We start from the raw sequence: 11,068 nt of genomic DNA on the forward strand, positions 1-11,068 counted from the left end.
AGTATAACAGTGGGAAAAAAAATCAGTGTATTTTTGAAACTATTTAGAAACAACAAAGAAGGTGCTTTTTAATGCTTAACTCTAAGCTTTGCCTGAAATATTAAATGCACACACCTAGCCATCACAAAAACTACAAATGTCATGAATTTGTTACTGGGAAGGATTAGCTGAAATGTACACTGTGTTACAGTGTACATCAAAATGCAGCAAATTATTTCTGCAAAGGAGCTGTATAAGTTTCATCATGTGGTCTCCCTCATGTTTGCTTAGGAAAAAAAAATGGAATATTCACTTCTGTAGCCAAAATTCTGTTTTGGGGAATGACGGTCTAGGGGAGATAGGCACAGAATGAACCAGGTCCTTCTGGCTGTATCTCTCTGCTGCATCCAACTCCGTGGAAACTGCTCCATTCCAATTCCACAGCAATATCCCCCTGCACCAGCCCACAGGGATGTCATGGAGGAGGATAATGCTCACAAGGTCTCTATATTTTTGGTGTCAAACGGGAGTGGGATTTGGATGTTGGCTGGAGAACAGAAACAGGAGCCAGGGCACCTGGGAAGTGCAGGCAGCCAAGGCAAACTGCAACACTGCTTCTCCACACACACTTCCCTAGATGAGCAATTAAGGGACAGGTTTAGGGAGTTTATGTCTGTCATATTGCTGTTTGGAATCAAAAGACAAAACTTTCCAAACAATATTGAGAGTGGTAAGAAAAAACCAATTCTTTAATGGAAGCTTTCAGGTGCACAAATATGGCTCTGCACATGCCTGATACGGTATTTCTACAATTTTTATAAGGTTAAATAATTAGTATATCTAGCAGGTACATCCAATTGGAGATCAGTTGCCCCAGTAACCCACCCTGGGGTCTGCCTCTTAGCAGTTGGTCCAGGAGGTTGTTTGCCTTATGTGTTGTTATGTCTCTCAAATTCTGGTGAAAAACCAGGTGTCCTCGTTAGAAATTCTCTTCTTGAGAATAAGACTAAAAAGAATTTCAAGAATGTGTTAGAAAGGGTTAGCTTATTGTTCTAAAATGTGAAAGAGGGCAGGAAAAGCACTAGAAATTATATAACTATATATTAAAAATCTACAAAGCTACAAATATATGAAAAAGCTAAAAATCTTCAGGCATCAATATCACACAGTGCAAGCCCCACCACACCTGTAGGCTATGCCATGCCTATGCTGCTGGTAGACCCAACCATTAAGGTGCAACCTTGGAATGTTTTCCGTGATGCTGACCCCTAAAAAGCAGAGCCAGCTTGGAGCATCCAGATGAAAAGCAGCTTCTGCAATGGTTTTTATTGTCTTGAACATTTTCACGAATGTAATGCAATATTATACAGCTAACTATATGGTTCTATTAAAAAATCACTCATTGCTTTGGTCCTTTCTGAAGAAAATCTATGTGCTTGCAGACCAGAATATTCTGCTGATGAGGAATATTTTTCTCCTGGCAGGAATTCAAGCATCAAAATGTGGGTTTTTGTAGCTGTGGTGAATAATCTGTCAGCAGGGAAACCATGACAGCCTAGAGGAGGAAGAAAAGAAAAAAATCCAATCACATTGGAAACAGATACTCCATAAAAATAAATAAGGGGGAAATATTTTCCAGCTCTGAAGCGTTGTGTTGAAAATTATTGTCCTGACAAAAATGGCACACTGAGATTTATTCACTAGAATTTCTGATGATGAACCAGGCAAAAGCTGAAAATCAGTTAGGAAGTTCTGTATTGTAGCTGATTGATTTTCTCAGTGTGGACAAAATATATTAATGGACAGCTTAGGAGCAATTCAGACAAGCATTTAGATCAAATACTGAGGCCTTTTTGGCATGCAGTGATGTATTCTCAGCTACTTCTAGGAGATTCTGTAGGTACCCAGACATCACATGGGCTGACTTGTGGATTTCAGCATTTTCCATTAGCATCAGTGAGAGCCACACTGGAATATGGGCTCTGAAATTTATACCAGTTTAGCTATACTTTCTGTAGTAAAACATGTAAATCCTCCCTGAGGTAAACAGTGTGCCATCTACCCCTCCTGCCCTGCCTGCCCAGCCTTAGGCATGGCTGTGAAATGGGAGTGATGGGACTGTCAGCTTAATAAAACGTGGTGTTGCAGAATCTCTGCTGTCCTTCCCATGCCTGTGCACGCAACAAGCACCACGCTTGCTTTGCCTTGACAGGGCATTACGTGGTTCACACTGCTGTGATTTCACAGCAAGGTCTGGCTGCACATTGTTATTTTGGCCCAGCACTGGATTTATGAGGGTTCTCCAGGGGCTGTGAGCTTGCTGCCTGTCCTTGCTTTCCCATCATCCCTGCCCAGTGTGACAGGTCACCCCAGGCACACAGAGGTGGCTGAATTACAGCTGTGCAGCCCCTCAGTGTTGCACATTCGTGGCTGCACTCAGCACTGCTTGATCTACAGCTGAGCAAATAATCTATTCTTCAGTTTTCTCTCTGTGCTGAGTGGTAGAAAATACTATGTAAACAAGACCCATACATTCATTATTTTTATAGCTTGATAAAATACAAAGATGACTTTTTTTCTTTCCCCCTACCCCCCAAAAAACTGTGCACCTGGAACCCAAAGTAAAGGGATTCTTTTCTTTTTAAAAAAGTAGTATTTAGGGCAATTAAATTGCAAAATTAAAATTTAAAATATGAGCCTTTTGTTGAATTTTAAGGCCAAAACTATGAATTTAACACAAATTTGTTAGTACTTTTCACTGTGTGCAATGTCTGAGATTTTAGTAAACACAACGCTCAACCCCTTATTTATTCATTTGGAGCACATCTAGGCTTCCTCTCAGAGCTATGACAATGCCATTTTTGTTTTTCTTTTCACCTCTGAAAGTTTTCACTAGCTTCTGTCAACTTGGTGGTTCTAAAGCCAAAAATAAATAATAGGCTACTGAGATCTGGCAGTAATTTTCTGAAATTCTAGGAATGCTGAGAGGGGAGTTATGGTTTATGTTAAATGCCAGGTGTCCTCTCATGGTTCCCACAGATCACACAGTGTTGCCCACAACATAACTTCTCAGGATCTTTCAAATCTTTGCTCTTCCAGCACTTTCTCAAGGAAAGTTCCCATCAGTGTCAGCAGCAGCTTTTCCTGACAGAAAATAACTAGCTTTAAGTGTTTGGGAAACTGTAGTTTCTAGGACCAGACCCTGTGACCTCAGCTTTTAACATGTTTTAATTGAGAAGTTGAGTTAATCATTAGAGTAAATCCAGTGATTTAATTACCAAAAAAATAATGGTTCATATTGTAGATTTCACTTAGTGATAAAACCTGGGTCAAGCAACAGCAGATTATCACCAAAAGATCACATTTGTGCTACAAATATATGTTGCCTATAGTCAAAATTGTGATGTGCTCTGGGGCGAATTTGAAACATATGTTTTCAACATTTACTATTTATTGTGAAACCAGGTTTAATTCAAGCCTGTAATGTAAGGCAGAACAGAACTGACCCTAATGTCCAACTACACTTATCTTCTCTTTTTTTTTACCATAATTGTCCATTTTCTGTTTTCAGCCTCCTGGAAAACCAATGACCGTGGAGAATAAAATACTTCATCATCAACTTCTTCAGGTTTTCTGGGTAAACAATGTAAAAAAGTCCAGTTGGAAGCAGCAGATTTTGCAGTCTGTAGATTAAAAAACATATAAAAATAAAGACATAAGTGAGGACATTAGTAAAGTCCTTAACTAGTAAAAATGTTAACAAATTTTATATTAACTCCCACTCTGGTTACTTGGATGATGAACTCAGAAGAATTCCACAGACTGCGAAAGAATTCCTCATCTGTGAATAAGATGGAATATGTCCATGCAAGTCTGTAAGAGTTCAGTGCTGACTTCACAAAGTCAAAAAGTCACTCCAATTTCTCTGACTTTAGAAGGGGAGTGAGAATGCCTCTGCTGAACATGTTCAGGAGCTGGGTCTCATTGGGAAGCTCTGAAAGAGGCCAAGCCATGTGGAGCGTATGAAATAATTCAAACTTTGTTATCTTTGAGAGTTCTTTAAGCTGGAGGAAGGTTTGCATCTGAATTTCCTTGGCCCCACTAAAAAACCCCCCAAATTCATGCTTTGTTGATGTTGAATCTGATAAATGCAAACTGTAAGAATGTAAACAAAAACCTATATCTCAGTTTTTACCTGCATTGTAATCTGATAACCTTGGAAGGCCTTTAGTCTTTCTTTCTTTTCCTCTTCTTGTCCCATGCTTATCCATGTGTCTGTAACTAAGACATTGGCACTGTCTGCAGCTTCCAAAGGGTCTGTTGTGAGAAGTAACTTGGTGCCATACTAATGTGAATCAAATAAGGAAGATCACTAAGACAAGGAACTTCAACTTCATTTATAATGAAAATAAGCTCTATTCGAACAATTCTACTCGGCTGTTCCTTAGGCTCCTACCTCTTTGGAGTTCTGTTCTGCTATTTTAGTTATCCCAAGGTCTGGTTCAAAGCCCTGACAAAAGAAATAATAGGCAACACATCATGGAACATGTATAATATCTTCACTATTTAATAACACTGCTTAAAAACCTACTGACTGAACCATTTGCCATGGAAGAATATGTTTCAGAACTGTAAAACTTGAAGAAATTATGTTGATTTTGTTGAAAGTTTATTTTGCAGATAAAGTGGTGGCAAGTGTTCTAAAAACATAAGAAAAATGTATTTTGACAGTCACAGAATTAAATTCATACACAGCATTTATTTTTTTGGTTCTAAACTGATTTAAGAAAATATTTTATATTGTATTACAATGCAACATTCTAAAATGCTGCACCACCAATTTAAACCAAATGAGATGCAACACCTCCACCCATCTGAAAAAAGCTTCAATTTTTTTTTGGTGGGGGAGAGTGCATTGGATGACTTTGTAAGGCTTTGTCAAATGGAATTGTGATCCTCCATGATTTATACTCCTGTCATTAATTCCCATTTCTGATGTTGGACTCAGCAGAATCACTCCCGCTTTGCATCAAAATAACTGGATCAGGATTTTGGTTCTGATAACAGGCACTCACGATAGATGTGGGCACCCCCAGCTGGGGCCCTTGAGCAATGCCTGAGTGTTTGAGACAAGCCTGGGGGAAGTTTGCCTTCCTTTCTCCACGAACATGGTTTTTCTTACCCTGGGAGTGGCAATCCGCAGGTGCATTCCCAGCTTCGCAGCGCTCGTCATGAAGGACTGGAGGACGTTGTTGCCGTCCCCGATCCAGGCGATGGTGAGTCCCTTCAGCCCTCCATAGTGCTCCTGCCAAAGCAATCACAAGCTCTGGGATTATGTTCTGGAGGAGCTGGGCAGGCTGATGGGCAAGAGGAAATGATCAGACAGCTCTGCACAAAGACAGCTGGCTACCTTCAATGTTACCTGCATGGACCACACCTGAAATTACTGCTCCTGCAGGATGGTCATGGAGGGAAGGCCCCCCATGTCATACAAGAGGGCCCAAGTGCAGCTGCTTCCCTTCGAGAAGGACACGTTGGAACATGAGCCAATGGTGAGGCTCAGGCTGAGGGATTCAGCACCAGACACTAAGAGATTTTAGCATCACTGATGTACAGCTGTTCTTTGGGATTCATAAACTAGAGGAATGTTAGAAACTACTAATTAGAGACTGTCCTAATGCCTGGAATAGAACACCTTTCAGCTTTCCCCCAAAATTGTGAAAATACCCCTACTGAGCTTTGCTCTGGCTTGGTTGCCTCTACATGCTGTTCCCTGTGGCTGTGGCCATGCCCTGGGAAGGCATCTTCACCCCACAGCTGCACAGGACACCAAAGGGCAGCACTCTGAAAGCAGCTGTGCCACGCATGGCCTGCAGCATTTGTTCTCCATTGTACAGCCAAAGAGTGTGGTAGCCTGTTAACCCCTGATTCTGTGATGCCATGTTCCCCCTGATCCCTGCCCTAGCCCTGGCCTCTCCCTTGGTTTCTCCCTGTTGGTTCCTGTACCCCAACCCTGCCCAGGGACCGCCCCGGGCCCCTGACAAAACCACCCCACACCCAGACCACGAGGTCTCTCTCTCTCTGCCTCCGAGGGCACTGGGACAAGATGTGATTAAAGCCATCCCAAACCCTCATGAGAGACCCTTCTCTGCCTTCTTTACCACCACTGCGCCCACACCCGCATGAGAGCCCCTTCTCTGCCTTCTTTACCACCACTGCATTGTAACACTGCTGGCTGCCGGAGCCAGATCATGGGGCTGTCCGAAATGGACTCCGGGATGTGACCAATTGCACGGCCCAGGGAAACCCCCGCTGTGCTCTCAGGGAGCTGCAGCCTGCTCGGCAGAGTCCAGCTGGTACAACAAAAGAGTGCAGGAATTTTTTTAAAAATGTGGATTATCCGAACTTGAAACAGCATTACAGAGTTAACTGTGGCTTTGCCTGATGGCACTTAGAGCCTGGCCATGTGCAGTTACTCTGTCTCTCCCCCCCAACAGATAAGGCCTAAGGAGGAACAAGAGTAAGAGGGGTTACGTATTTCCAGAGCAGCATAATTTGAGGCTCCTTAATGAGCCTTGTTTTAAATATGCATGTTTATAGGCACTTAAGCTGATACCAAAATTTTTTGAAAGACATAACCAAATATTCCTATAAGCCTGCTCTGTAAAACTCCACCTCATGACTTGAAAAAATTTCTGGAGAGCCTTTTATTCTTAGTTCAAATCTGGGCCATGTTATGATTGCATTGTAGTAGCTGGAAGCCAGACAGCACTTCAACACTTTGTGTGGCATGATTCAATGCTTGTCAGAGAGGATAAGCATCCACATTTTACTGAGTGGCAACCTTGAAGGCAGTTGCAGAAAAGATGCCAAAAGACTGAACAGGAAAAAGGGCTGGGACCACCCCCTCCTCTCCTGGCAGCAGTTTCTCCTAAACAAATAGTTTGTGAAGTTGTTCCAGAACAAAGTTACTGGCATTTCTTCCAGAGATCACAATTTTGAGTCAAAAATAGCAGTACTCGAAATATGGAATGACATTAAAGTGCTGTAAAAATCTAAACATAATAGAGTCCTAGACTGCCCAGGCTCAAAGGCTACAACTATGGTATTGCAGAAATATCACTTTTTCAGCCAAAGTTTGTTAGCAGCAAGCTTATTGGCAGAGATTGGATGCAAGGAGAACAAATTTACAGGAAAACAAATCAGGACTTTGTGGACATGGAAGCTATTTCAGTATAACCATTCTGTAGGACTCCAAGGATCTTTCAAAGTCCTTCCACATCTCCTAGCAATGGTGCTCCTAGGAGAAGGCCGAACTGAAGCATTTATTTAAGGTGCTGTTTCCATTTAGGGCTTAGTGGTAGTTGAGACTGGAACCCACAGCCAGAAGCAAACAAGACAGTCCTGAGTTCTTTTCATCTTACTGTTTAAAAATAGACATCTCAGCCTTAATACTCAAAGCATTGACTAGAGTCACAAATATACTGCTATGTTAAACAACTTCACCTTATTGCCAGCTGCTACTCTACATTAAAAGAAGCACAGTGCATACTAAGTACTTTCCTCTGTTTTCCCAAGCCACTAGCTGTTACAGATAAAATATGGAGTACTGGACGTGTCTGTATAACGATCCCTGATATGCGCTGCAAATTGCAAAGCCGCATCTGCAGTGCCTACTGGGTAGAGTGGACATAGCTGAACTGATTTTAATGAAGATGTTATGCTAATGGAAGGAGTCACAGCAAGGCAGAATCAAGCTGTGTGTGTGCTAGGGGAACCTGTTTTATATCCTGTTCTAGGCTTTATGCTGCCACTGGTGCACTGCTGCTGTAATTCAAACCTCTTCATCTAAAGCCAGATCACTGTGACTGTGCTGCCTAAAAGCAAGCACACACCCTCAGCTTCCAGCAGAGTTGAGGTGACTCTGTTGGTCAGAACCCGAAAGCTTTGAGGCAACACAAAAGCTACTGTAAATGAGACACACTTCCCCTCCTGCCCACTCCCTCTTTTACAGTATGTGCTTATGTGACCACACAGATGAAATCGTGCTAAAAGTGTTTTGCCGGGATGGTAACACTCTGGATTAAATGAGAGCCTTTACACTACCTGCTAATTACCAGAGCCTTGGAAGTTATTTCCCCTTTGCAGTCCTCCCCAGTTTTTCCAAACTTTGTTATATTGATGTAGGCTTTACACCTGCATGGGTGTTCTGCAGTTTCACTCTGTATTCAGAACATGACTCCTAGTAAAGCCACACAAAAAAATAACATGTTTAGAAAGTCTAGAGCCCTTCTCCCTTATGAAGCCTCTTTGGCACAATAGTAATTGCTGCTGTAGTGCCATAAAACTTGCCTTTGTTATTCTCATGAAAAATCCCAGCTAAATAAGTAATACAGACTTTACATTCAACTTTCTCACCCTCATGTTGCTTTTAGAATGTTTCATTCTGTTTTTATCCAAGGCTGCAGCGTATCAGTGTATCCAACCCTGGGAAAAAATAAGCATGCTCAGAGATTGGACCCTGCTGTACGTGTGGAGAAGACTGGGTTAACTAACTAGGGACATTCGTGTCTGCCTCTGCCTGGACTTGCTTCCAGCGAGACTGAAACTCTGACACCATTATAGATTAATTCTGAAATGTTTGACCACAACTGTCATAACAGCCCTCAATTAAAACAAGCTTTTGAATAATGAATCAATAATCTGTCAAATTTTAAAATGAAATGCCGGCGACGAATCAAAGCTTTAGCCCTTCGGGAGACAGTGCAATCCAGTAAATGAGAAACTGGGCAAACTTGTATTTTCTGGCTCTCATACTGGGCTTAAGGCAAATGCTGGGCCAGTTATCTTTCTTACTCCCACACTGTTTTTTGTAATGGTTATTGATACAGTATATTCTAGAGGATCAGGACAGAACTTAGCAGGGATTTCTAATAGTTAGAATAATGAAGATGATGATGGGGATGAATTTGAAAATTGTAATAATTTGAGGTTGGGGTCACACATTGAGGAGAACTTCAGAATATATTTCAGCCCTCTTCAAGCTGGGCAACACTCTTTGTTATGCTGTTTAAAAAGAAATCTGTGTATTTCTGATGTATTTCTTATGCTAACCATTGCTTTCTGAAAAAGAAAATTCCCCCCAGACCAGTGACATAAAAAGCTAGTGGCATATGGATCCACTCTAATTACCAGTCTGGCCATCCTGCAGTCAGTTACAAGTGAGCTGATTCGGCCAGTGACATTAATATCAATTGAATCAATGTCAATACCCAGGCTGTCTCTGGAATACAAATTGTGTGATGCTGCCCTCCAGCCAAGCTGAGCAGAGCAGAAGCTGAGCCACAGCTCCTGCCCAGGACACTGAGAGGCACCGGGTGGACTCAGCACGAGGCTGTTACACGGCGGCAGCACAGCAGAGGAGTAAAGGGGCTCAGTGTGTGCACACTACCAGCACACAAACTCACAGTCTTTAAAGGCCAAATCCCCAAACCCTCAAAATCAGGTTCTTTACATGTTTGCAACCATTTGGAGTGGGTTATAACTCGGTTCAACACAACTTTTAAGAAAGAAGGTAGTATATAAGCACGAAGAAAAACATTTATCTTGGCATAATAGAGGGCATTAACCCTGAGCACAGCATTAAAGGACAGAGCCAGCTTAGACTTCAAACGTGAGGGGATCCAGGTTGCTCAGGAAGAAGGCACTGGGCAGGAGGATGCTGAACCTGAGGAATCTCACCCCAATATTCATAACAGGAGCACACTGTAGGATCTGAAAAGAACACCCTGAACATTTACAGGAGGAGAATTTGCCCTGAATACAGAAGGAGAATTCACATCCCTGAAAATAAACCAGCTGCGTTGTTTGGGGGGTGCGATGGACTATACTAAAATAACCATACTAAAATGCACCTGAATAGGGAATCAGAAGGTATAAGCAAGAAAACATTTTGACAAGACAAACGAGGCAATTTTGTAGTTTCAGACCAAAGACAAAGTACTTGAGGAGGATTCAAGAAGGCACATGACAAAATTAATAGCGTATAGAAAATGGAATAATAAAAATGTGCTGAGCATGAAGAGGGCCAGAGTGCATGTAGAGCTCCACTGGAAAACACAGAAGAAAAAAGAAGAAAAGAAAAAAAGTACATTTTGGGTATGTACTGACAGCAGGGAGGAACAGATCCAGGCAGAAAAATATTTATGGGGATAGGGAAGAGACATTTTTTAAAGAGAAATAAGCTCTACAAAGATTTGTACATTTAAAAGTTACATTTAAATATTAGGCTAGCAGTCTGTGCCACTATTGTAGTTTGCATATATGTATAAATCAAATAAACTGCCTTTGCATTGCGCAGAAACAGTCTAAATGTTATATATGGACTCTCAACTAATTTAAAGAATTGGTGGCACCATTCCGCATCCCTGTATTAATCTTCTTGCAGGCAGTACTTGGATGCTATCTTGCTGAAAATCCCATGAGAAGCTTGATTGTGGTAAGTAGCAACTAGACCTGTGTCTCACACCTCTTCAAGAGTTAATCTCACTTCTGTGACCTGGTAAAGTTCATTATATGATTAAAACGTTTTTTCATTACATGCCACTCCAGTCTTCTCCAACCCACTGTACAGTGCAAAGAGGAAAAGGAGCAGAGGAACAGGTCAGAAAGGGAAAGTTCAGGCAGTGCCATCATCCTCAGAGAGCTGCTGAGAGCTCTCCCCTGCCTGCACCTCTCCCCTGGGTAAGAAAGCAGGAAAGTGTGTCAGCAACCAGCAGTGCAACATGCCCTTGGCATAGCCGGGTGGCCACCCAGCTGCCCTATAAAGATCTCCTGACAAACTTCTGGCTAAGGAACATGCTGGAAGGAATCAGGGAGAGATGGGTAGATGGAGGAAATTGTGCTCTGCTTATTTGGCTGAGTGTCAAAGTGCTGCAAATTTTAAAAGCCTTCCATGTCTGTGTAAAAGCTAAGCCATTCCTTGTGATGTAAGTGCTCACTTTGTCATGACACCTCTCCATGTCAAATACTTCTTTTGTTTGAGCACCAACTGTTGTGGACCTATTTCTTCATCAGGTAAAATGGGCAG

At 42.0% G+C, this 11,068-nt stretch overlaps 1 protein-coding gene across 1 annotated transcript in view; it reads right to left on the minus strand.

Moving 5' to 3' along the window:
• Positions 1-206: 206 nt before the first annotated feature.
• Positions 207-11,068, minus strand: part of OTC (ornithine carbamoyltransferase) — a 33,474-nt gene continuing 22,612 nt past the window's right edge. The window contains exons 6-10 of the mRNA XM_008633030.2: positions 5,162-5,284; positions 4,436-4,489; positions 4,175-4,324; positions 3,525-3,662; positions 207-1,534 (exon numbers count right to left, since the gene is read on the minus strand). Coding sequence (XP_008631252.2) covers positions 1,475-1,534; positions 3,525-3,662; positions 4,175-4,324; positions 4,436-4,489; positions 5,162-5,284 — 525 coding nt within the window. The 3' untranslated portion in view covers positions 207-1,474. The remainder of the gene's footprint in view (positions 1,535-3,524; positions 3,663-4,174; positions 4,325-4,435; positions 4,490-5,161; positions 5,285-11,068) is intronic.

The sequence above is a fragment of the Corvus brachyrhynchos genome, unplaced genomic scaffold (genome assembly GCF_000691975.1).
Source record: "Corvus brachyrhynchos isolate BGI_N302 unplaced genomic scaffold, ASM69197v1 scaffold34, whole genome shotgun sequence".
NCBI lineage: Eukaryota > Metazoa > Chordata > Aves > Passeriformes > Corvidae > Corvus > Corvus brachyrhynchos.